The 27390-nt window shown below is 36.6% G+C and overlaps 1 protein-coding gene and 1 long non-coding RNA gene across 3 annotated transcripts; one reads left to right on the top strand and one right to left on the bottom strand.

Annotated features, from left to right (window-relative positions):
- Nucleotides 1-1032: 1032 nt before the first annotated feature.
- cbx3b (chromobox homolog 3b) lies at nt 1033-5786 on the bottom strand. 2 transcript variants are annotated; one of them, XM_048153043.1, is made up of 5 exons: nt 5587-5786; nt 4924-5069; nt 4671-4836; nt 4073-4230; nt 1033-1857 (listed from the first exon to the last, which is right to left on the bottom strand). In XM_048153043.1, the coding sequence occupies exons 2-5, from the start codon at nt 5061-5063 to the stop codon at nt 1740-1742; spliced, it is 582 nt and encodes a 193-aa protein (XP_048009000.1). In that variant the 5' UTR covers nt 5064-5069; nt 5587-5786; the 3' UTR covers nt 1033-1739. The 2 variants fall into 2 exon arrangements, with proteins under 2 accessions (XP_048009000.1, XP_048009001.1); XM_048153044.1 differs by lacking the exon at nt 5587-5786 and adding an exon at nt 5489-5511.
- An 81-nt stretch (nt 5787-5867) lies between these two features.
- LOC125243404 lies at nt 5868-26558 on the top strand. Its single transcript, XR_007179041.1, has 4 exons — nt 5868-6005; nt 7792-8052; nt 12636-12739; nt 15504-26558. It is a non-coding gene; the product is annotated as an uncharacterized LOC125243404 (long non-coding RNA).
- Nucleotides 26559-27390: the final 832 nt, after the last annotated feature.

The raw sequence follows: 27390 nt of genomic DNA, 5'->3' as shown, positions 1-27390 counted from the left end.
AGCACTTATTGACTCCCTAATAAATGGGAGACACAAAGGCTGCGTCCGAAAACCTAGGTAGCTGTCTTGCTGCCTCGCTGTCTTATAAGAGAATGACTTGTACGGCAGTGTTTGTGCATGAAGGTACCTCACGAAATTGATTTCGGACAGACTTCTGAGGCATTGTAACAGTTTAATGATCTACAGCAATATAGCGCGAGATTTGGTGAGAACTAAACAAATATTTAATTACTACAGTAGTAACTTATCTATAGAAATTATATCAAAATTGAATTATGTTGGTCAAAATCGTACATTTATTCACAAACCGAGCAGCAAACGCAACTTTCGGAAGCCATCTTTATTTTTTTAGCTCAACTGTCACAGAACGGAAAGCACAGGATTGTGGGATATCAAAGGGAGCGAAGGATTCATGCTTCCTTCAAAATTCGATCAGATGAAGGTATCTCATGAGACAGGAAGTGAAGCTAACATTGGATTCGGACGTGCCTTGATGCCTTCCTACCTTGAAATGTGTCCTCAGAAGGCAGCATTTTCCAGTTTTCGGACGCAGCCAAAGTCTCATGAAAAACAAAAACTTCTTCAAATGGTGACTGAATTACACAGAAAGCAAGTAAAGAGCACTCCTTTTAATCACTGAAGCTGTCAGTTCAGTATGGTACATTTAATAAGAGTAGAATATTTACATTTTTACAGTTACTAAGTTAATTTTATCTGCATCTCAATTCAAGCTCAGTGCTTTACTGTCCAATTTCCAATAAATAAGTAGCACCAGCTTCACTGCTCTCAAGCGTTAGTCTGGAGCCCTGATTAATCTATGTTTAACGGCTGGTAAAAAAATATGGCCGATAAATTTTAAGTCACTGACCACTGGCAGGTTTGGCAAAAAGTTAGTTTTAGACCCTGCTTGTAGTTTTTCAAACCTCTTAATATTACAGACTGGTTATTTTTAAATTTAATTAAGCATTTTAATATTTTAAAGCGCCTTTTAAAGATGACTGCAAATGAACATAAGAATGATCACAACACTTCTGAGGTAATTTTGTGTTTATTTAAAGCACCTATAGAGATTGCTCACTTGAGATTTAATGTTAACAGTGATTTTTACAGAAAACAGGAAGCCAGGAGAGTGAAACTATAAGACAAAGGTCTTAAACACAAAACCTCGAAACCTAAATGGCCTAATCACACTACCGCTATGAAAGTGACACTAACCAACAAGCGTGTTGATGTTCACAAAAATGTGATTGTATAGGCTACATTCTAGAATCTGTTTTGTGCAAATCTACGCGTGAGCCACACTATACGCCCTCACAGATCACGGGATTCATCACAGTATAACTCGAGTAAGTGCGTAACCAGGGGTTTTATAGTACATCTACACATCAAACAGTTCCTCTCCAGCAGTTATTGTACCATCTGTCGTCATCTCCTATGTTAAATCACAGTTCAGATCATAGTAACAAAGAGGACAGAAGGATGAACATCACTAGTGAATTTTCAAACAACAGACCAAGAGATACAACAACATTCGACTAATAAACCACTTGTACACAACAGTAGCACTCTAATACTCCACTCACATTTCTACAGGTTAGTGTGTTAGGAAGAGCTTCACATTGGGGTGTGGATTCACACACTATACGGTACGTCAAACAGTAAACTTATGCCACAGTGTTTGTGTATGTGTAAAGCTGCCAGGAGGTACAGTAGTATCCACTGCTACATATTTCTCTCTCTCACTGCTCGTCTTCACCATGCCAGGTCAGCTTGTCCTCGTAAAAGCGGATTACCATCTGGGGCCACTTTTTACTGGCCTCCCCGGCTGATAGTAAAGCTACCTCATCTGTGTTTTTCCTGAGATGAAATAAAGAAATAATGATCAGTGTTAATGGACAAACACAGCAAATTAAAAGCACATAATCACCAGCTGCAGATTAATGGCAACAGAATTGTAAACTACGGCAACTTTTTGCTGCGAGGTTGCTTTTGATCTTCCTCTCCATTTGTGATGAAGAAGAGCATGGACATGAAGCGAAAGGAATTTCTTGGTATCAGTTCTAAAACTAAATGCAGTACTACGGAAGAGGATTAGGGCCAAGCAATAATAAAAAAATAAAACCATCTCGAGATTAAAGTTGATAAATTTAGAGAAAAAACTTGTTAAATTTCGAGAAAAAAGTCGAGATAAAATGTTGAGAATAAAGTCATTAAATTACGAGAAAAAATTTGTTAAATTATGAGAAAAATGTTGATAAATTTCGAGAAAAAAGTCGAGATAAAATGTTGAGAATAAAGTCATTAAATTACGAGAAAAAAGTTGTTAAATTACGAGAACAAATTCGTTAAATTATGAGAAAAATGTTGTTAAATTTCGAGAAAACAGTCGAGATAAAATGTTGAGAATAAGCTCATTAAATTATGAGAAAAAAGTCGTTAAATTACGAGAACAAATTTGTTAAATTACGAGAACAAATTCGTTAAATTACGAATTTGTTCTCATAATTTAACGACTTTTTTCTCATAATTTAATGATCTTATTCTCAACATTTTATCTCGACTTTTTTCTCGAAATTTAACAACATTTTTCTCGTAATTTAATGACTTTATTCTCAACATTTTATCTCGACTTTTTTCTCGAAATTTATCAACATTTTTCTCATAATTTAACAAATTTGTTCTCGTAATTTAACGACTTTTTTCTCGTAATTTAATGACTTTATTCTCAACATTTTATCTCGACTTTTTTCTCGAAATTTAACGAGTTTTTTCTCTAAATTTATCAACTTTAATCTCAAGATGGTTTTATTTTTTTATTATTGCTTGGCCCTAATCCTCTTCCGTACAGTACAGTATTGTTATTGTTGACTAAAATAATTTAAAATGTTAAGTTAAATAAAGCTGAAATAAAATTAAATGTAAAAAAAAAACCTTGGAAAGTAACTAAAATAAAACAAGTAATACAAATTAAAGGATTAGTTCACTTTAAAATGAAAATCACCCCAAGCTTTTCTCACCCTTAAGCCATCCTAGGTGTATATGACTTTCTTCTTTATGATGAACACAATCGTAGTTATAGTAATAAATATCCTGGCGCATTTAAGCTTTATAATGGCAGTTAAGGAGAGTTTTGCACTTTTGCACTTTCTTTGTACGTTGAATACGGAAGCTAGATATTTTACTTTATAACTTGTTAAATATGGATATTTTTCTTACACAAAGCATCACTTCACTTCAGAAGGCCTTTATTAACCACCTGGAGCCATGTGGAGTATGTTTATGATGGATGGAGTCACTTTCTTCAGCTCATACTCATTGATCCCTGTTCACTGCCATTGTAAAGCTTTGATGCATCAAGATATTTATTAATATTTCTCCGATTGAGTTCATCAGAAAGAAGAAATTCATATACACCTAGGATGGCTTGAGGGTGAGTAAAGCTTGGGCTAATTTTCATTTGAAAGTGAACTAATCCTTTAAGTTTAAATATAAATATTTAATATAAAACCCAAAAACTAAAATGATAAATCACTAAAACCTTAACTAGTAAAAAAAGTATTTAATCAATACTAAAATAACACTCAAAGAGTATGGTGCCAATATTATTTTAGTATCACTGAGATAATATCATAGTTAATTTTTTATTTTATATATATATTTTTTAGTATATTTAATATTTTTTATTTTCATTTTATTAAAATTTTAGTAATTTTGTTGTGTGTGTTTGTCATTTTTATTAGTTATGCTTTTTTAATATGTCTATATACTGTAGAATATATATATATATATATATATATATATATATATATATATATATATATATATATATATATATATATATATATATATATATTTCCAGTTTTAGTTAACTATATTTATATTTATTTTTAGTTAACACCTGAAAACAATGTGCTGCTAAACAGTTCTAAACAGTTTCCCAATTCAGTCAATGTGATGTGAAGCATAAAACAGAACTTAATAATCAAGATTATAATATTTTTTGCATTTAAAATAAACAAAGCAGTATAGAATAACAAGAATCTCCACAAATGGTCCAGTGTAGAAATATTACCACTTGATGAGGAACATGAGCTCTCCTTTTTGGTCTGTGCATCCGATGATACAGTCTGGCTCTGGGTGGCTGGACTGGCCTGCTGGGATCTCAGCGCTGTGATCACCAACCTCCTCATTACCCCTCTCAATGAGGTCCTCCTGAGGCTGCTGGTGAGCCTGCATGATTCCAGACACAGAACTAAACTATCATAAGGCCTGACGAGAGGGATGAGTTATATATCACATAGCAAAAGCAATAAACCTAGGTTTTGGAAATAACTAGAACTCTATACTAAAGGTGTGCAATCCTTTTCCTGAAGAGCTACCCTTCAGCGAAGTTTAGCTCCACCCTGCTCCAACAATCCTGAAAACCTTGATTAGCTGGTTTAGGTGTGTTTGATTAGGGTTGGAGCTGAACTCTGCAGGAATGAAGCCTTCTGGATCCAGGATTACAAAAAAACGAATCAGCATATTATGGCAAGTAATTAGCAGTTTAGTTATCTAATGCAATTAAATGTATTGATTTGCAGGAATTTGAATGCTTATCTTGAAACACTGTAGTGCAGTATTACCTGTAAGGAGTGAAAGTGAACAGCACAGCATATAAAGACACTAACCGTATCAGCATCTAGCTCAGTTAACTCTTGCTTGGGCTGGACCTCATGGGCTAGAGATTGACATCCCTCTTCATCCGTCTCTCCTGAGACACTTAGGTTTCTGAGAAACTCCTCTATCAGCTCAGGACAATCCAGGTTGTCCTCTGGCTCCCAGGTATTCTCTGCACTGCGGAAAGTACGACAGACCTGTCATATGGTAGATATCTATAAAATAAATATTTAACAAACAGGCAACATTGTTCCAGAGACTCACTCTGTAAAGCCTTTCCACTTTAGATAGTATTCAACTTTTCCCTCGTTGACTCTTCTGCGGATGATTTTTTCCACTGCAAACTCTTGGACAACTGTTGTCTCTTCTGCTTTCCTGTTTTTCACATTCTGCTTTTTCCTCATGATTTCCTATAAACAACACACCATTTAATAATATGCTCAAAGGCTTAAGCATTTCAAAATCTATTATAAAGCACTTATATTAGGCTTAGCAGATATTTAACTAATAAAATAGAATAGTTTGACATGAAGAGACTTTTTAAGGAAATTGGTCAGTGACGATGATTTACAGAATATACAAAACTCACACAGAATTATCGTTTAACAATAAAGTAGGAGGAATTTAAAAATAATTTTCCACTTCATACTTATGTATTTGTTAGTTTACTGTTAAAGTATCAAGCAATGTTGCACCTAACATGAAGGAATACCAGGTATTCCTTAAATAAACAATGGCAACAATCCGTCGTCGCTGCCAGGGAAGTCACCGTTTATATGTATGATTTAACGTATAATTTCCCACTAGATAAACTTTCACAGTCACTGACCGAGCAAGTTATTATTATGAATGGTGGTTTGTTGTATTCAATTAACGTTATATTCTTCCTACGCCACTGGTGTTCATTTGTTAAGTGCGCGTGCCCACCTGCCGATGCCTCACGCGCAGTTCACGCGCTTTTCTTTTATTCCCACTGCTGGTGATTTAATGCTCAGTTTGTAAACAACGCGGTGCATCCACACGGAAGATCACAACGCTGTTCAGTAATCTAGCATCGCTTACTATGTCGCCTTCACGATCATGGCTTTACTGTTGTGTTTACATAACTTTTCATGAATGAGTCAAATTAAACATGGCCGATTGGGAGAGGGGAGGAAGGGGAGGAAGTGGTTTCAAAGGGAAGAGGTCAGTTCAGGAAAGCCGGGGGAGGAATCCTTAAAGGCGCATCCCGAGAGCAAGACCTGGCTGAATTTCTCTGCACACATGAACGTTTTTTTAGGGGTGGGTTTAATCTGACACAAGATAATTTAGCGCAAAACGCCTTCAGAGGTGAATTAGACGAGCAGGTAATAATATACTTGGATTAATATGCACTTATATTGGCAACAGTGCAGTTTTGAATCCAGTTTTTGTACGTTTATAAAGAATTTTCGTGATTTATTGTTTATAGAGACTTCTTTTGCGTCTCGGTTTAGGAAAGCTGTGGATGCATTGGGAAAATACCTACATGTTGTTTTGTGTTGACGTCACGAATGTAATATCGTCAAAGGACGCTGGAGGGCGCATGCGCCACTCATTCTGTGCGTTCGTATTTTACGCTGTATGCACAATATCTGGTTTATTAGACTTTAAATTAGTCTGTAACTGAATTGTGCCACAAAATATCATGCGGATATAGAATATTAGTATTAATGCGTAACTTTAGATGGACTTTATCATAGGAAATCCTTTTGGAATATTTTCTTTTTACTGTTACAATAGTGTAAAATAGCTCAGAAATAATTACTGCGTCAAATTACTATAAATACACTTTTATGCAAAAATAAATTAAATGAATAATTATGGTAATATTAATCGAGGATTGCATGAGGTAGTTTTTGGCAATCATACGGAGCTCTTTACTTTAGGACGCTTTCATGAAACTGACCGCAGGTTTCAGTGTAGAACTTTGGCTCCTCCCGTTGTCGAATTGATTGACAGGTTTCCACCTTCCAATCAGAGAGAAGGTTGAATAGGATTGGTTCAGTTGTTCACCCAATTGCATTATAGATAAAAAATTAAAGAAACATTTGGTGGAATACCACAACAAACATTTTTAACTTTCACCAACATTTATATTTTACCTTCATTACTTTTACATTTGAGCCTACTTAATATTTCATATGTAGACGAAAGGAAGACATAAAATCTGGACTTTTTAAAAATAAATGTTATATTTGATGTCAAACACTGCCACTTCTTAGTGGGCCCACAAGAGGTCGCTATTATCCCTCCATAAATCTCTTCATCGCCATTTTCAGTAGGCTTGTTGTTTTGTTGCTCATAAAAAAAAGTTTATTTTTACGAGAAAACTTGCAAAATGTTTAAATACGTTTATTAATGTACATTTAACATGTGCTACGTGTACTTTATTTACTTTATGGCTTCTTTATTAACTGTATTTCTCCTTTGACATGATGTGCAATAACTTACCGACTCTTGTTCAAAAGCAAGTTTTTATGAGGTTTGAACGAAGTCAAGGCAAGTTTTTTTTTTTTTTTTTTTTTTAAGCCTGACAATATTTAATAAACGATTCTTAATTTAGGATTAAAATGACTTCACTGCACATCAAAATAGCATTTTATCATGTATTAAGGAAAGTACGTATGTTAGACTTCGAATTTGTGAATTGGACCTGAATGAATGCATTTGAAAAATGCTTCATGTCAGGATTAAAACGACTTTTAGCCCCCAAAAAATCATTCACTTACTTTTGTAATTCATCACTGCACATGAAAATGGCATTTTATCATGTGCTGCATATTAAGTAAATTAAACCATTATGTTACACCTCAAATTTGTCGTTTGACCTGCGACATGTTGTCTAGAATGATATATGAAAAATGCTTCATGTCATATAAACAGTAGTTAGATTTATTAATTCAGAATACATCTTTAGTAATTTCATCTGCATAATGTTTTACTTTTCTTTATTTTGAACAAACTATCCTCTCTGTACATTCCATGTGTAGGAGGAGCTCAGTTTTTCAGCTGAGGGCCCGGGTCCATAATGGTTGACAGATGGGCTATAGAACGAGAGTTCTGCACTTTTTAAGGGAAATCACAGATCTCTCTCTCTCTCTCTTTGCACAGTCCAGTCCTCCAGTCTGCTCTCCATCTCCAGCAGTGACAGTCCTGAGTGGGCCGTATGTGAATGCGTTCATTAATGCAGCCATGGCTCCTGTCAGGGTAGAAATGTGTCCAGATGGAGGGACCCCACTGTGCAGGCCTGGCCAGCACTCGAGGGGTGAGGAGAGCTGATGTGTGGGGTGGGGATCCGGTCTAACTGGACTCTTTCTCAGCATGCGGGTTGCCGAGTTTTGGCACGCCACCGTCCCTCGGCTCAGGTTACAGGTACGCTCGTGCCGGCCGTGTCAGACATGTTGTTTTTTTGTGGCTTGTCAACCCCATGAACCCTGAACAGATTAGTTTGAGTTCAATATAATGAAAGTGTTCTGTGGAGCTTAATTCATCGAGCAGTTTGTGAAAGGGTCAGCTGATTTACACCAAGGAATCCGAAAGGCTGACATTAAATACGCTCCCTTCATCTGTGCATCTCACAGCTGACGCTGACCAGATTTTCTATCACTTACATTTTTTTTTTTCATAAAACATATTTAACATAACGTATTCTATAATTTAGTCCTGATTTTTTTAACCTGATGGACAGTGAAAAAAGTTTTTCATTAAAAAATTTTTTATGTGTGAACCATCTTAAAATTAAATAAAAAAAAAAAAAAAAAAGCATCTTTCACCTTATTATTTCAACTAAAAATATTATTATTACTTGTATTAATTCACATTTAATTATTTATTTAAAAGAAAATGTAAATCAACACTTTATGAGAACCACTTTAAAATTAAATCACTAAAATATTTAATTTTGCTAACAAGAAAAGGCATCTTTCATATTTTTATTTGAACAAATGTTATTTTTATTACTTATTGTTGCTCACTCCTACTCTGGCACACAATAAATCACTCATTATTTTCCCCAAAAAACTTAATTCCCACAAAAGTATTCTTTTTAGTCCTGAAAATTAAATGTAATGGACAAATATTTGCACTTTTTAAGGGTTCATTCACATTTGTTTTAACACTTTATGTGAATCACATTCAAATTAAATTACTAAAATATTACATTTTCTTAAGGTATCTTTCATCTTATTATCTGAACAAATATTATTACTGTTAATACTTATCATTGGCTTGCTTCTACTTTGGCTTATATCCATTCTATCCAATTACTCCTTCCATTTATTTATTCTAATTTTCATGTGGTTCAACGAGGCTTGAATTCATTGCGAACTCACTATTGTGGATGCGATTCAACCTCAACACATGTCAAATTCCACCACAGATGAATCAGAGAATCGAGCAAGCCAGGGAATCTCACTGAAAGCGCCTCGCAGTCTTTCCCAGCAGTGTGTTTGTCAAAACTGTGGGTTCTGTATGTTTTACCGGGTATATCTCGCTCAGCCATCACACTCTGCCTCTCCGTATCAGCACTCAGATCGCCATTATCAGCGAAGTGTCGGCTACACTCAGAGCAGTCATCTGTCATTCTCCTTCTTTTGCTTTGAAAAGCCCAAACCTGACACCGGCTGACAGCCTCTGTTGTTTACCCAACTAGAGGGACACGGGCGATTGTTCAGAGAACATGACACGGCATACTGGGCGGCAATATGGCGGACGGCTGGGCCCCCTCATCAGCCGGCTCTCAGCACCTCCGTCAAGACTCAAAACCCAACAGAGTATCAGATTCACAGACCCATATTTAAGCAATCTGAGGTTCACATGATGATTTGGGTAAGGGACTGGGGAATTGAGCCAGGGAATTGAAACTGACATTCTGCTGGGGGAGAGACGGAGGAGTTGAGGAAAGACCACCTGGGTAACCTTTCATAGAGCTGTCCTCTGGTGCCAAAACACCTTGGAATAATATTCTCCCTCTTGCTCCATTTCACAGTCTTGTACTAAGTGCTAAAACAGTGCCAAAACTTTTGTGAACGTCTTCAGTTTTAGTAGTTTGATTAAGCTGATTCAGATTGTTCACTGACAAACTTATCATTTTATAATCCTAATAATTCTACAGCATTATTTTCCATTTGTTTACAACTGCATTTTTTTCCCAGTAAACACAGAATCCCTTTCATTTAATGATGATACTGAAAGGCTGTCCCAGCTAAAGGTCTGTTCACACCAAGAATGATAATTTTAAAGATAACTAATTATAATGATTACTATATTGGCGCCCAAACCAACGCACAATATCCTTCTGTTTATTATAAGCGCATGCTGCATTTACGTCGTCTGCTGCTTTAAATGCTCAAGCGCTTCAAAGCAGGATGGATTCTGATTGGCTGTCAATATTTTTAGCGTTCATCAGCAGGGAAATAAATGTCCTGAAAGTGATTCCAATGATATCGTTTCTCTGTGTTGCCATCGTTATCACCCTTGGTGTGAACGGGTCTTAAAGGTGCAATATGTACGATTTTTGCAGTAAAATATCCAAAAACCATTAGGCCAGTGTTATATATTTTGTTCACTTGAGTACTTACAATATCCCAAATGTTTGCAACTATTTGTAAATCGTGAGAAAATTGCAGTTTTAACCAAGGCTCCGGGACGTGTGAGGAGTCGCCTGTCAATTGCGTCATACCCGCATTACCCTCGGTTTCCGGTTTTATTTTGTAGAAACCATGGAAACAACAAAAACGCTTTAATATTTACATGTTTTAATAGAAAAGGAAACAACTGTTTTGATATATTTATAGACAGAAAACGAATTATTGTTATATAGCTCAACACGTTTAGACTTATTGTTTAGGCTAAATCTAATTTTCTTGATTTTTTTTTTTTTTTTTTTTTTTTTTTTTTTTTTTTTTTTTGCGAGTACCATGCTTTACCATGCCTCAGAGAAAAAAACCTATTTTGTGAAGTAGCTAACAGAGCATAATCAGATGCAGCTTTATTTTTATTAACAGTAATACAGCATTTTCTCCATCATACAATACATTTTAAAATTAATTGCATGCCATTTATCAACAAAAGCCATCCAGCATTTAATATGATATTCTAAAATCGATCTATCTTACTGCAGTGTGCAACAGTGTCTCACAGCAGCCACCGAGTGAATGCACAGAGTAACATTATAACATCATTTTCAACACACTCAAATGTATCTAATATGATAAACAGAGCTGCGTTACCTCATACTCATGACCGTAAAAGCGGAAGCGGCGCCGGCGACTGTGGCATAATAAAAGTTCCACTGCTCGCGTGTGTTGCGCAATCGCTCCAGCGGCCTCGTTCAGCTCCCATAACACTCGGTCCCGCTCTGCTTCTTACTACAGTAACGTTAATAATCGCATCCATGAACATGATTTCTTCCCGAGTCCTATCCCAATTCTATTCCACCGTCCGTTGAGGTGAAGATTCCGCGCTCAAACGTGGCGTCATCAAGCTACACCTTTGTTTTGAATAGGCCTCTAGCGACCTCTAGCGGACAGGAACATTCTCACCTTTAACAGGGAATTCTAACCTTTAACATTCTCAGAACTTTGGCTAGTGTTATAAACAAACGTTCTTCCAGTAACATTAATAGAACGTTCGTTCAAAGTTGTCTGTCTTTAATAACATTCACACAATGTTATTTATACATTGTATGTGGATTTTTTTTTTTAAACATTTTATTTGGAAATTCACCTAACATTTTTAAATATTACTACAAAAGAGAACATTCAAAAAATAATGTTTGCAAAATTATAACATTCCCTTAATGTTTTCTCTCACATTTTTAAACCACTTTAAAAAAAAACTTGACGTTTTGAACATTTAGAGAAGATTCAGAAATAACCTTTTCATAACTTAATGGGAACATTAGCAAAACATTCTTAAAATAGGACATTAGGGTGATACATTGTATGAAAAATGTGACAAGGGATAGTTTACCCAAAACATGTTATATAATTTTTTGTGGCCCAAACAACATTGTACACCAAAAAAATAAATAAAATAAAAATAAAATAATTGAAAATGTCTTATTTTTGGTTCCACGGAAGAAAAAAGAATATCATACAAGTTTGGAATGACATGAGAGTGAGTAAATGATGACAGAATTGTCATTTTTGAGTCAACAATCCCTTTATTATTCTCTCCATGTATATGTGAGTGTTGTTCTGAAAGAATTGTCTTTTGGAGAAGAGAAATGCCTCAATGGCTTGCATGAATGTGTGCAGAATGGCAACAGTGAGAGATTGTTGATGTAGTGAAGTCTTCTAAAGGCTTCATGGTCATTGCGAGTCATTACAGGGACTGCGGGTGCCTTTACATACATGAATGGGGAATTCCAGTCCGCTCTTCCCGCAACAACAGACTTTGTGGGAATCGGCAGCTGTCTCACTCTCTCTATTTTGATGTCTCTCTCTTAGGTCCTCAGTTCCTTAATATATAGATATATATATTGTGTGTGTGTGTGTGTGTGTGTGTGTGTGTGTGTGTGTGTGTGTGTGTGTGTGTGTGTGTGTGTGTGTGTGTGTGTGTGAGATGGAGGCTTTTGAGAGAGTGAGCAGACATCCTGTGTGTGACAGGGATCACTTTCAGCAGCAGAGCACTACACTCATTTCCCTCCTCCAGCCCACACACAATCCTTTCATTCACTCTAATTAAGACTGAACACTGCGTGCGTTTCTATATCTAAAAAGAAAAAGATTCAGATGTGTTAGTTCCAGTTTGTTTCTTACCAGATATCTCAGAAAGATCATGAAAGCAAAAACCTGCAAACAATTAACTGCAACTATGGAATCATGTAAAATTAGGACTGAATAATAAATAGGATTATCAACATTTAAAAGGAAAAAAAAAATGCTTTCTGTTCTGTATATTTTCTTGTGTATGTCATGTGTCCAATCAACCTCTACTGTATTTTGGCACAGGTTCGCCTCACTTGGTAGAAGCTTGCCAAATTAAGCAGGAGTCAACATGGACAGTTTGCAAGGTGTGACTTCATCCTTGGAAACCATGAACAAAACTATGCAAGGTAAAGGAAAATATGGGTCTACAATAAATACAGGTTCACAAACCACAATGTTTCATACAAATTATTGTCTGAAAGCATGAAACCATCAAAATTCAACCAAATACTCAAACAATAAAATTGTTTATGTATTTAAAAAATGGTAAATTTTCCTATTCAGTAAATGTTGTATTAATAATATTGTGAATTGTTGGGCATACAACTACTTCTATAAATGTTTGATTTTAAGGGGATTTTTTTGCATAAACAATTTTGGCACTATTTTCCAGTGTAAAATCTGGGTCACAAATGAATGAAGACACAATACTTTTATTCAGCAAGGATGCATTAAATTGATCAAAAGTGTCAGTAAAGACATTTATAATATTACAAAAGTTTCATATTTCAAATAAATGCTGTTCGTTTGAACGTTCAATTCATCAAAGAATCCTGGAAAAAAAAATCACTGTTTTCACAAAAACGTTAGCAATTTGCTTTGTTTTCAACATTGATGATAATAATAATAATAATAATAATAATAATAAATGTTTCTTGAGCAGCAAATCAGCATATTAGAATGATTTCTGAAGGATCATGTGACACTGAAGACTGGAGTAATGACGCTGAAAATTCAGCTTTGCATCGCAAGAATGAATTACATTTTAAAATAAATTCAAATGTATAGAAAACAGTTTTGAACTGTTATATTTCACAGTATTACTATTTTTACTTCATTTGAACAAAATAAAATAAATCCTGCTATATATATATATATATATATATATATATATATATATATATATATATATATATATATATATATATATATATATATATATATATATATATATATATATATATATATATATATATATATATATATATATATATGTATGTATATGTATAACACAGATGCATGGCTCTCTGGAAGCTGGATTCTGCTCTCCAGATACAGCTCAGATCACCTCTCAGATCTCTGTCTCATAAGTAACTCAGTTTCTTACATCCTTCAGGTAATGCTAAATGGATTTAGAAGAAAAAAAGTGAACAGAATCTGTGAAAAAGTAAAGTCATTGTCCACCAGCACCTATTACGTTTTCTCCAAGAGTTCTTTAAAAAAGTCTGTGATTTACTTTCGTTGCTCTGCTCTGCTTTTGAAACCAGAATCTGTCTGTGGTGGTTTGAGCCGTGTGTAACACAGTCCAGCAGGCGACATGTTGACCTGTGACTCTGACAGGATATGCCATGAGAGGTAACAAGAGCGGTGGATATGCCTCAGGCCACTGTGAGCCTGAGCTCTCACATGCATTATTCAAAGGCCTGCCTCAGGGGACAGCAGCACTAATGGTATCCATGAGAATGTACCTGATAGCAGGACTGTGGTCAGTTCATTTAGCATCACGGCACCCCTGGCATCCAGCTTCATGACAACATGCATGGCTCAGATTGCTGGCTGCATACAGCCGGGAAAAGCAGAGACGTGAGAGTGAAGTTTAAGTAATGGTTCGCTCTGAGAAACTGTGGTGAATTAAAAGTCATGAGTAAAGTATGAGTAAGATATTTGATTCAAAATAAAGAAAATAACATGTATGGCAATATTTTACAAAACTGCCTTTGGACTCCTTCATACTTGAAATATTTTAAAATGACGTTTTTTTTTTTTTTGTTTTGTTTTTTATTTGAAAGCTAGACCAATTTTTGAATTGTTTAAAGTAGTGATAGACTGATTTCAACCAAATTAACTGATTAAATTTTATATATATATATGAAATTGAGATTTAAACATCATCTGAAAGCAATAAGCTATAATAAATAAGCTTTCCATTGATGTATGGTTTGTTATGATAGGACAATATTTGGCCGAGATAAAACTATTTGAAAATTTGGAATCTGAGGTTGCAAAAAAATTAAAATATTGAGAAAATCGCCTTTAAAGTTGTCCAAATGAAGTCCTTAGCAATGCATATACACTCACAAAAATAATTTTTTTTATATATTTATGGTAGGAAATTTACAAAATATCTTCATGGAACATGATCTTTACTTAATATCCTAAGGATTTTTGGCATAAAAGAAAAATGGATAATTTTGACCTATACAATGTACAATGTATTAATATATATATATATATATATATATATATATATATATATATATATATATATATATATATATATATATATATATATATATAATTTTTTTACTGGCCAGCCAAACACTCAATGAATCGATTTAAACTTTTTCAAACAATTATTTGCTATCAGATTCAGTAATACTTATTGTCCTTTTTTTTTTTTTTTTTTTTTTTTTTTTTTTTTATCAATATGTGTATTTTATTTGCCATTTTATTATTAATCCTTTATTTAATATTATTTAGATTTTTTTAAAAATTAATTTTATTATATTTTATTTAATATAGTTTTATTTTTATATTATATATTTTTTGAAAAATATTATATAAAATAACCTTTAAAAAAAAAAAAAAAAAAAAAAAAAAATTAGTCCTATAAGCTTCTTTCAAAAATAAATAATAGACTTTTTTTCAAATTCAGACTGCGCAATGCCAAATCTTCACTGCCATCATAAAGCCAAACATAACTGGTTTTATACTGATAAATGTAGATTGGCTTTTAACACCAGCATAAATGTAGCTGATAGAGTTGTGAGGAAGGAGATAGTATGGTTTGTTTGTGTTTGTTGAACGTGTGTTTATATGTGGATTTAGCGTGCGGGCTGGAAAGCGGCACTTCAGTCGGGACTCAGTGGCTCCTCCGTCTCACTCCAACAGGTGTTGATCTCACGGCAGGCCCTGACAGGAAGTTTCCGCAGCTCTCCACCAAACCCATTGGAGTGCACATCAGCCTGACGGATGGATGAATGACACCAATGAAAAAGGAGCGCTATCCTCCGGGCAACCCGCTCAGGATGAGTGACAGGGTGCAGGCGGGAGAATAGACTGTCTTTGAACCTGAAAAAACTCTTTTTCCTCCCTCTCTCAAATCTTTTCTCCCCCTTTTCTCTTCTTCAAGGTGCAGATTCCCCCCCAAACTCTGGCCGATCCACTCTTTTCTCTATGCTGGCGTTTTGTTTCGGCTGGCTAAGGGTGTGTGTGTGTGTGGTGGGCAGTGCAGGGTGTGAGGCGTGTTAAATGCTCTCCTTTCAGAGGCAGAATGTGTCAGTCAGCTCACAGGCCCTGTTTTGTTTGGAGCTGTCAACCCTTCTGGAAGAGGGAGAGGAAAAACCGGGGGAGTGAAGGAGAGAGAGAAATCAGAGGGCAAGCGGAGAGGGACGTGTGGGTGTAGGGAGAGAGACAGCTGGGAGGCCTACAGGAGAGCCTGACCTCACCTCAAGAGCAAAGGGTCACTGGCAGGCCACTCACAACTATTCCACAAAGCTGAAATGAGTTATTGAATACTCAGCCCATGGCAGAGTAACTCATATAGCATTCAACTACAAGAGCAAATTATATGGGAAGTATAGTGACTATAACATAAAGGTGTTTAGAGTAATGTTATGTAAAAAGAAGATAATTCTGTCACGAATTCTGTTACCTTCATGTTGTTCCAAAGCTGTAGGACTTTGTTGACACATATCTTTTACATGCACTCTAAAAAATAACTAAAAAAACTAAACAAATTTACATAGTAAATAGCATTTTCCACTGAAACAGTAATATACCGTAAAAACAATTAATTCTGGGTAATATTATTTGTCGTTTTTGAGAAAGTAGCCTATAGGCCTCTTTTCTTAAAATGAAAAAAATACCCAGAATGGATTATTTTTATAGTATATTGCTGTTTCAATGGAAAAGGGTATTTTACTGTGTAAATTTGTTTTGTTGTTTTACAGTTATTTGTTTTTACAGTGACAGTACAATGAAAGTGAATGATGACCAAGATTTGTCAAGCTCAAAATATAAAGAAAAGCATTATAAAAGTAATCCGTCTGACTTTCCAAGTCTTCTAAATAGCTTTGCATGAGGAAAATAACAAAATTTAAGTTGATATTACTCACATAATTACATACAATGCCAGGTTACATGTCATAATTTGAAAATACATGATTCCTCTTGTGTGTCTTGTAACAAATCATGATGTCTTTAGAGGACATATAGAGGAATATAGCACACAAATCATCTGGACCACTTTCATAACTGTCCGATGCTTCATTTTTTTGTGACAGACCCAAACTGTAACGTCTCATTTTGTGGTTTACGGAAGGAAAAAAAAAAATCATAAAATTATAAATGATTCCTTGGTAAACAGCAGAAACTTTCTTTAATAATAATATATATATATATATATATATACACTCTCACTTCAAGCACTGGGATGTTTAACAAAGAAATATATATATATATATAATATAGTGCTTTAAGTTTCATTTTTGTGCCATTAGCATCGCCAATAGAATTGCAAAGATCATGTTATCTGGATACTCACAGTCACCTCATCTGCCATTGGTTGGCCAATCCGATAGTCCTGACCCCAAACTCACGCCATTGGTTGAGCTGATGTTGGCTGGTGGTGCTCAAACAAAAAAAAAAGAAAATGTTTTGATTGCAAAATAGATCCACAGTGTTTAAATTTTGGGGGTAAGCAACCTATGAATGTTTTACCATTGTCTGTAACCTGGGAAAGGAGAAAGTATTTTAATTTTTAAAAAATGTTACTTCACCTTTAAGTAAAAATCATGTTAACATTTACTTGTAAACTCCCATACGCAGTTCTCATGCCTTTGTTGGACTCATTAGTGATTTAGCGAAACGCCACATTCTCATCAGATTGTTTGTTTTGTCATGACTTTCTTTTGTGCCGGGACCTCCTCCACTCTGGTTGGAGAGCTTCCTATAAAGCCTGCCAATCACAGTCAGGAGAATGAAGGATCACTGACAGATAAGAGGCACAGGGTGGAAGGTGAGGGTCAGGCTAGTAACAGAGGACAGAATGACAGAAAGAGAGACAGAGAAGAGAGAAGCAAGACTATCAAAAACTAAATTCCTCCAGATTTCGCCAGTCCATTTCTTATTTTTCATCACCATGTCCATGGTGGTTTTAAACTGAGGGTCTGGGGAGAGGGTCTGCTGACAGACCTTCTCTCACTGGAAGAGGGACAGACTGGTATGCATCTGCTCTGGCTCCGTGCCCCACTGAGTGTCAGCGTGCAGATGGAAGTGGTTATTTGTAATAATAAACCCTGGGAATGGGAGAGATGTGTGCCCTCACAGCCTGAGACATGCGTGACTCTGAAGCTCAAACACCACTGAGGACAACACAGCCCGACCAGAACCAACTTGCTACCAACTTTGAATACTCTTTTTATGGTTCTATTTAGAATGAGGCTTTGAATATTCTGGAATTTTTGTAAATAGGCATTTATTTTTTTATTTTGCCTCCACTTTGTTACATTCTCAATAGAGTTCAATGACTATTTTTTTTTGTCCGGATTTATACATTTATTCAAAAATACATTAAAAATGCAATTCATACATACAAAGATTTGAAGACATCTTCAAGGAAGAGAATTGTTTATTTACAGAATTAAAGTTCATATTGAATTTTTTTTATATATTTTAGGTGGCATAAAGTCAAAAATTTCTGGGAAATACAACTGTCCTGATGACTTAAGGAAGAAAATATAATATAAATAATATAAAACCTTATGAAGTTTTCTTTGAAAAAAATATATTTAACAAAACTGCTTATTAAAAACTTTTGACCACCAATTCAAGATCATGTATTGTGGCTAATATTAAAAACAAACAAAAAAATTCATTACACACTTCAAATGATCTCATAGGAAATTATATTCAGTTCATCCATACTGTGTTTTAAGGCCAATAAGTATCTTAAAATATTAATAATTTGACCTTTTTATGAAATTGCAAAGTTAATTCATCTTGTAAAATGTCATGTAGTGCGAATCCCCCAAAAATCTAATGATATTTATGAATTAAAGTCTTAAACAATTAAAATGATGTTTTGCTTGAAAATTATAATAAATATAATAAGACTCCAATGAATTCAAGGCGTAAGGAAAATATGTTGTTACATTTTATGTGATGGTCACACCACATAACACTTTTAGTCTGTCTTTTCTTCATAATTATCTAAAAGTTTTTCAAAACCATATAAAACCAAAATGAATACAAAGACTATATTTCTAAGCTCTTGACACACAGTTTGTCACTGACCACAGATTTCTATTCTTTTTTTATACTTAGGGTTAGTGGACTTGCAGCCTTTGAATTCATATGCCACAAATATTATGACATAAATATTTTGTTGGTTCTGTCAGATGATTTTGAGCTGAAAGGCGGAAGCTCAGCAAATGATTCTCAAGCTTTTTCCTGCCAATCACATTGAAGTTCACTATAAGGTCTCTTTAATTAACTGTAATTTCAGAGTCTTTAAACTGTCACTGCGACATTTTGGATAAAAAACATTGCCTGCTCCAAACAGAATTTATTACTGTACACAACCCAGAGGCCAGAGGCAATATTTTGCATGAAATGATTCAAGTATTTCTTCACTTGCCGGGAATAATTTACGTCAAGAAGCTCACGGCGGGACCGCACTCGGGGACAGGACCTGAGTGAGTTCTTTTATGAGCTCAACGTCCACAACATGTCAACCTTTTCCCTCCACAAATAAATATTGTGCAAACGTCAGAAAAACTCGATATTTACGCTCAGCGCATGAAAAACACACAAACATTATTTTTCAAAGACTGCGTGCTTAAACTCTCATTGCCCTCACAGTGAAAACAAGGCAGGATGGGGGATGGTGAAGCACATGCTGTAAGTTTTAACATCACATTTCTAGACAAAACTCCAGCAAGCACATTATATGTCATCATAAGCTGCTTCCTTTGTGTGAATGCTAAATCACGTCCCTTATTAAGCAACTCAATCTTTCATTTGCCTTTGTGTTGATGTCACTATCACTTTATCCCCTTTCACAGAATTCTGCTTAATTAACTTCTGTCCTGTCTGCCTTGTTGATTGGCTACTTAAGGACTCAAAGACTTCACACTCTTGTCAATATCTCGTGCATCAGAGCTCTGATTGGCTCTTCTTTTGTTAACGAGCTGGTCGGTGCGCTGACAGCCATGACAGCGATGTGGCATGATGTCTTTGTATGGTGAGAGAGGAGTGCGGTCCAGCCAGCTCACGCTGTCACTCCGCAGCTGCTGGCTGTCTCCGGGTGGATCGCTTCGTGCCCCAGCCCCTCGAACACTGTCTGTTGACCTTCCAGGCTCGGGGCTCTGTTTCTCTCTCACAGCTGTGCGCTTTGAACCCGAAATCGGTGTGTTAGAAGCAATCAGGGCCAAGCTCTGTTTTCAGTTCTTTCACCCTCAGGCCTCACAAGCTGTTCTGTGTGATCAGGCTTTTTGGGCAATGAGATTGGATATGCTGGTCAAGAATTAGAGAAACAGTCATTATACAGGCAGCTTGTGGTTTGGCTCCAAACAGAAAGCCTTCACGGGCTGTTCTTCTCTCTCCGGCAATCGTTACTGTGTCTTTAAAGATGAGAAATGTCCATGTTCAGTGTTAGCTTCAAATGTCTTCCTATATATGTGAAATGTATATGCTTATAACTGGGTTGCGCTCTTTTTGTTTGATTTATAATCATGCAGTGCTGTCAAAGGGTTTCATGTTCTCATGGAGCTCTATTTAATTTAAAACAAAGAACTGATCTGATGCTGGTGAACTGCTTTGGCAGTCGTGTAACAAACTGTAAAATGTAGATTAAGCTTTAGTTGATGTGTTTTGGAACATTGTGGAAAGTTTCTAACTGGTCCAAGCTGGTCAAGTTGGTATGGACCAGAAACAAACCAACTACCCGTTTGGTCTTAGCAGTGGTTTAGCTGGCTGGTTATTAGCTAGTCTAAACCAGTGGTTCTCAACCCCACTCCAGTTATTTGCTGGTCTAAGATGGTCATTAGCTGGTCGAACTGGATATTAACTAGTCCAGGCTGGTTATAGCTGGTCCAGGATGGCCATTAGCTTGTCAAACTGGATATTAACTAGTCCAGGCAGGTTATAGCTGGTCCAAGATGGCCATTGGCTGGTCCAAATGAGTTATTAGCTGGTCCAAGCTGGGCATTAACTGGTCTAAACCGATCATTAGGTGGTCCAAGCTAATTATTAGCTGGTCCAAGCTGGGCATTAACTGGTCTAAACCGATCATTAGGTGGTCCAAGCTAATTATTAGCTGGTCCAAGCTGGGCATTAACTGGTCTAAACCGATCATTAGGTGGTCCAAGCTAGTTATTAGCTGGTCCAAGCTGAGCATTAACTGGTCTAAACCGATCATTAGGTGGTCCAAGCTAGTTATTAGCTGGTCCAAGCTGGGCATTAACTGGTCTAAACCGATCATTAGGTGGTCCAAGCTAGTTATTAGCTGGTCCAAGCTGGGCATTAACTGGTCTAAACCGATCATTAGGTGGTCCAAGCTAGTTACTAGCTGGTCCAAGCATTAGTTGGACTAAACTTGGGTGTGTTTCCCAAAAGTATCGTTAGCTATCTATGGAAAGCAAATTCCATTGAACTCCATTGGTAATGACGGAACTTGCGGCCATAGTTGGCTTTGGGAAACGCACCCCTGGTCAGTAGGTCATTAGCTGGCTGTACTCTTTTTGCTGTAATATATTCAGCTCTATTTAATTTAAAGCAAAGAATTGATATTATGGTGAATTGCTTTCACAGCCATGCAACATACTGTACAATGTAGATTAAGCTAGCTTATGTGTTTTGGAACATGATGGCAAGTTTCTAGCTGGTCCAAGCTGTTCATTAGCTGATCCAAGCTGGTAGACCATTGTGGACCAGCAATAAGTTAGAGCAACTACCTTAAAGTGGACAAGCTAATATAAAAAAATCAAAAATAAAAGCTGGTCATTAGCTGGTATAATCTGGTTGTTATCTGGCCAAAAATGGTCATTTGCTAGTTTAAACAGATCATTAATTGGTACAAGCAGATCATTAAAGGATTATGCTTTTTTACATTTTCAGCTTTCTTTAGTGTGTAATGTTGCTGCTGCATGAAGAAGATATGTAAAGTTACAAGCAGAAAGTCCACTCTAAAGGGAGTTATTCTCTATATCAGTAGGCACTTTTTCTCCCTGAACTCCATGAAAAGCTTCGATTGTAGGTTTTTTCTTGGAACATACACAATCACAATATTCCTTATTTAAATATTTCTCCCCAAGGCATATGCAAAATAAAAGGCAGAGGCCTTAACTCACTAACTTACCATAACTCGCGGTTATGGTAAGGGCGGTGAGATTTCCGAAATGTGCTCGAAGCAGTTGGCCAATTACAACACACTGGTCCAGCCGACCAATCAGAGCACATTGTGCTTTTCAGAAGGAGGGACTTCATAGAGAACTAAACAGATTTTTTACTGACAGACTGGGAAGAGAGGTCACTTTTAAGCATGAAAATCTATTCTAGTAGACCCCAAAAACAAAGTCAGGATTTTGAAAAAGGCCATAATGGGTCCCTTTTAACTGGCCTAAGGTGGTTATTAGCTGGTACAAGCTGCTCATTATATAGTCTAAATTGATCATTAGGTGGTCCAAGATGATCATTAGCTGGTTATGCACTCATCTAAACTGGTCATTAGCTTCTCTAAGCTGGTTATTAGCTGATCTAAGCTGGTCGTTAGTTGCTCTAAGTTGGTTATTATAGCTGATCTAAACCGGTTGTTAACTGCTCCAAGCTGGTTATTATAGCCGATCTAAACCGGTTGTTAACTGCTCCAAGCTGGTTATTATAGCCGATCTAAACCGGTTGTTAACTGCTCCAAGCTGGTTATTATAGCCGATCTAAACCGGTTGTTAACTGCTCCAAGCTTGTTATTATAGCCGATCTAAACCGGTTGTTAACTGCTCCAAGCTGGTTATTATAGCCGATCTAAACCGGTTGTTAACTGCTCCAAGCTGGTTATTATAGCCGATCTAAACCGGTTGTTAACTGCTCCAAGCTGGTTATTATAGCCGATCTAAACCGGTTGTTAACTGCTCCAAGCTGGTTATTATAGCCGATCTAAACCGGTTGTTAACTGCTCCAAGCTGGTTATTTTAGCCGATCTAAACCGGTTGTTAACTGCTCCAAGCTGGTTATTATAGCCGATCTAAACCGGTTGTTAACTGCTCCAAGCTGGTTATTAGCTGATCTAAACTGGTCGTTAGTTGCTCTAAGTTGGTTATTATAGCTGATCTAAACCGGTTGTTAACTGCTCCAAGCTGGTTATTAGCTGATCTAAACTGGTCATTAGTTGCTCTAAGTTGGTTATTATAGCTGATCTAAACCGGTTGTTAACTGCTCCAAGCTTGTTATTATAGCTGATCTAAACCGGTTGTTAGCTGCTCCAAGCTTGTTATTATAGCTGATCTAAACCGGTTGTTAGCTGCTCCAAGCTGGTTATTAGCTGATCTAAATTGGTCATAAGCTGCTTATTAGCTGGTTTAAGTTGGTCACTGGCTGGTTCAAACTGGTTAATAATGCTTCAAGCTGGTCACTAGCTGTCACTGAATGTCATTAACTGGTCTAAACTGGACAATAGCTGGTCCAGACATTAGTTGGTCCAAGTTGGTCATTTGCTAGTTTGCTTTTTCAAAAACTAGCTTGACTACCTTAAAATGGCATTACCAGCCTTTTTTTTTGTTGTTGCCGGTCCACAACGGTCTACCTACCAGCTAATGACCAGCGTGGATCAGCAAGAAACCAGGGTAACACTTTATTTCGATGGTCCACTTTAGACATTCTACTAACATTACAATTATACTTGCAACTACATGTCTACTACCAGTCTTTAAAGAATTAGCAGAATGTCTGCTTGATATTGTCTAACGCTTTATATTGATGGTCCACCAACAGACATTCTACTGACTATAAGTAACTTTTTAACTATTTTTTAACATGTCAACTTATTACTAACCTGAACTCTAACACCTATCCATAACTTTGTAGTCTACTAACAGTCTACTACAGTCTACTAATACTCTAAAGAGAGCTAGTTGACATGTAGTTGCAAAGTTACTTATAGTTAGTAGAATGTCTAAAGTGGACCATCGAAATAAAGTGTATCAACTGGTATCAAGGTATCAACTGTGAACACTGCAGCTATTTTGTACTCTATCTGCTTCCAGTCTTGCTATGGCAATCCACCACTTTACCATTTATTTAAAATAAATAATGAATTGGGGAAATTAAAATATTTTTTCTAAAGATTCTCTATAGAATGCATGTCAAATTTGGGCTCTGCTAAAACTAAAACAAGCGTTTGTCTGGCACTCATTTGTCTTAAGCACATGACAAAACCACAGCGCCATGTTTTTCCTCTGACAGTCCCTCCTCTGACTCGCTAATTGAACAAGACAGCCGTCGGCTGCAGGCCATTCCTTCTCTCATGCGTTTTGAGAAAACTTTCCGTCCTCATGACTGCTTCCAGCAATATGGCAGGACTCCAGTCATCACATTGTCAATGGATAGTCTTACTTCTGCTCTTTCTGGAGCCTGTAAACAAACAAGCCAACAATAATAAGAGTTCAACAGTCCATAGAACATCTGTAAAATCCCATCAAAGATTAAACTAATCAGGAGTAAAACTGTTTCAAGTAGATTTATGGAACAAAACAACACTGGATATGTAATCAAGATGTGGAAATCACATTCTGGAATGAAGTTACTAGTGCACAGCTTCCACTTTTTGCACTACACTTTAAGGCAGAAAAATTGAGCTTTTTTTTTTAACAGTGTGTCTGATTTGTTTACTCATAAATACATCAAGCAATCAGTGTGAATGACACATTAACACTGAACAGTAGAGCCAAAACTGTTATATGTTCCACTTGTCAGCCCCTGCTTGAACACAGCGTCTCGAGAAACAGCCAGATATTTTCTTGGCTGAACAATATTTGCAATTCAGAGAAAATGACCTTACTCTGAGATGGAAAGGTTGCTGGGGATGAAAATTTGTCTCCATGTTAAGATTGCCACTGAGTTCTCAAAGCCACAGCCTTTGGTCTGCCCGACCAGCTGTCTGGAACTGACAAAACCAGAAATGGATTTACATTGTCCATACTCCAGACTGTCTTTCTCAATTTGGGGGCCATCAAGAGGCAATCTGGAAACTGTTAGTCAGTGAGTCCTTGCAGTAATTGCTTGCAGCTGAGAATTCAGTCCTGTGTGAGTGAAGTAAGGGGGGTGGGGAGAGGGAAACCTGAGATATAACAAGTGCAATTGATCCTTTTCTGAATTCCCTCTGCGAGGAGCCACATTTGGGCTCCACACAGTTCAGGAAACAGACTTTCTGGAAAGGAAATGAATCAGTCGCATACAGACAGTCTTCTGTTTTTGTTCAAACACACAAATATGTATTGAACACAAAAAAGATATCAAATATAAAAGGATTTAGGATGCCTTATAATATATACACAGTAAATACCCAGCAGACTACACTGTGTTCTAAAACACTCACACAAACACACACGCTCAGATGGTCCTGGTTAACGCTGAGACTTGGGGGCTCCTACACTTTGTTTCCCCCGTGTGTTCTAGTAAACAGCATGACAGTATGTTTGATTAAGGCTGCACGCTGGAGAGTGCAGGTTTTGAGGACACAGTAGGGGTCTGGGCTCTCTCAGGGGCCTCTGTGTGTTTACTCTGATTGTTTAAGGTCAGAGAGAGAGAGGGAGCAGAGAAACATCTAGAGAGCTCAGGCATCCCCGGTCCCTTGACCACAGCCAGCAGAATGCATTGTCCTGAAGGAATGATGATGGAAATATCTCTGGTATCTTGCAAGGATTTTTTTTTTTCTTTCCAAAAAAAAAAAAGTACTCTTAAAAAAAAAAAATAAAAAAAAAATATACAGTAAAAAACAAATGGTGTGTTTGCCAGAAATTCACCATCATAATTTCATAAACTGTCATCAAATTACAATAATAACATCTCAGCCTACTTAGATTTGCTTTGTACTTAAAAATACACTGATGATCAGCATATATGGAGGTGGTAAAATAGAAGGCTACACAATGACTAAAGGCCTTTACAATGACTAATCAGTTACTGACAAAAACATAAAGACCATCAAAGTAAATAATGTAACATAATATACTCTAATGTTAATAACAGATGACAAAAATAAGATTAAAAAATTTACATAGGATAAATAAAAATGTCATTTTAATACAAAGTTCTGTCATGAAACTCTAGATGGCGCAGGCTAATAGGTCCTTTAACTCAACCTGCTCTTAATTAAGTCGTTATCTATAGGGCACAGCTGATTGGTTCCTGCTGTATCAGTAGCCAATGACCTTCAAAATACTTTGGTAGCATTGCCTTAGCAGTGCAATGCGCTTCAGAAACCCTCCACCTTCCCCAGCTCCACCTGTATAGATCTGCTACGGGTAATTTATGTACGCTATATTGTACAGCAGCAGCATGTCGTACTTGCTCACGGCAGCCTGTTGTGTATGTATTGGCAATAGCGAGTACCGTACAAGTCCCGTAAGTCAAAGTAACATCCACATAGATGGCAGGACCCAAGGTTTCCCAGCAGAACATTGCCCAAAACAGTGGACAGGGGTCAGCATGGGCACCCTGACTGGTCGGTGTCTATGCAGCCCCATACGCAACAAACTGTGATGCACTGTGTATTCTGACACCTTTCTATAAGAATCAGCATTAACTTCTTGAGCAATTTGAACTACAGTAGCTTGCTTGTTGGATCGGACCAACCCTTGTCAAACTCGCTCAAATCCTTACACTTGTCCATTTTTCCTGCTTCTAACACATCAACTTTGAGGACAAAATGTTCACTTGCTGCCTAATATATCCCACCCACTAACAGGTGCCGTGATGAAGAGATTATCAGTGTTATTCACTTCACCTGTCAGTGGTCATAATGTTATATGGCTATATATTACAGTATTTTAGCACAAAAACATATTTTTATAATCATTTTTCATAGTGATGTATCTGTTCACAGTTATCAGGTTTTTAAAGTGTTTTCTGTAACATTGTAAGTTAACATTCTTTTCTGTTAAAATTGTGAACATTTTAAGTTAGAATTTTAAAAGAATAAAAATTTTAAATAAATAAATCCAAAAATGTATACACTGTTTTTAGTAGATCTCTATGTTAACAGAAGAGTCAGAAGAACAAAGATAGAGAAAGAAAGAAGACAGAGAAAGAAAGAAGTGAAAAGGGGTGAAGGAAGTCTTCTAGACATTTGAATGAAGGCATCTTTCTTTTGTTACACAGCCCTCTCTCTCTCTCTCTCTCTCTCTCTCTGTGTATGTGTTGAAGGTCAGATACGTGTATTGTAGGGAGGATTCAACAACTGAATGCCTCAGATGGTGCACTAATGTAAATAACGCTGCTCTATCTACACATTCTCCAGCCTCTACACCTCCCATGAATCACTCTGAATCTTCAGTGTAATCTCCCACTGTGGGCACAATCAGCCCAACCCTGCGACGGAACGTCTTTTAGATCCTCCCGGTGGAGGAGGAGGACGTGCTTTAGGTTGCCTAGATGCTGCTCAGATCTTGTCCTTGTTTGTCCAGCAAAGTGAGTTATATGTTGATGTCCATTTGACAAAAAAGGAGGTGCTGGGGTGAGCTCTTAATCATAGACACATTAGTTGAGGAGTGGAGGTCCTCCC

Source organism: Megalobrama amblycephala, linkage group LG13 (assembly GCF_018812025.1).
Source record: "Megalobrama amblycephala isolate DHTTF-2021 linkage group LG13, ASM1881202v1, whole genome shotgun sequence".
Lineage (NCBI taxonomy): Eukaryota > Metazoa > Chordata > Actinopteri > Cypriniformes > Xenocyprididae > Megalobrama > Megalobrama amblycephala.
This window is presented reverse-complemented; position numbering and strand designations above follow the sequence as displayed.

Excerpts from the sequence above, each read along its gene's own strand:
- cbx3b (XM_048153043.1), bottom strand. The coding sequence starts at position 5,063 with ATGAGGAAAAAGCAGAATGTGAAAAACAGGAAAGCAGAAGAGACAACA. Across the intron at positions 4,837-4,923 it reads AAGTGGAAAGGCTTTACAGA|TGCAGAGAATACCTGGGAGC; the intron begins GTGAGTCTCTGG and ends TACTTTCCGCAG. Across the intron at positions 1,858-4,072 it reads CTCATGTTCCTCATCAAGTG|GAAAAACACAGATGAGGTAG; the intron begins GTAATATTTCTA and ends ATTTCATCTCAG.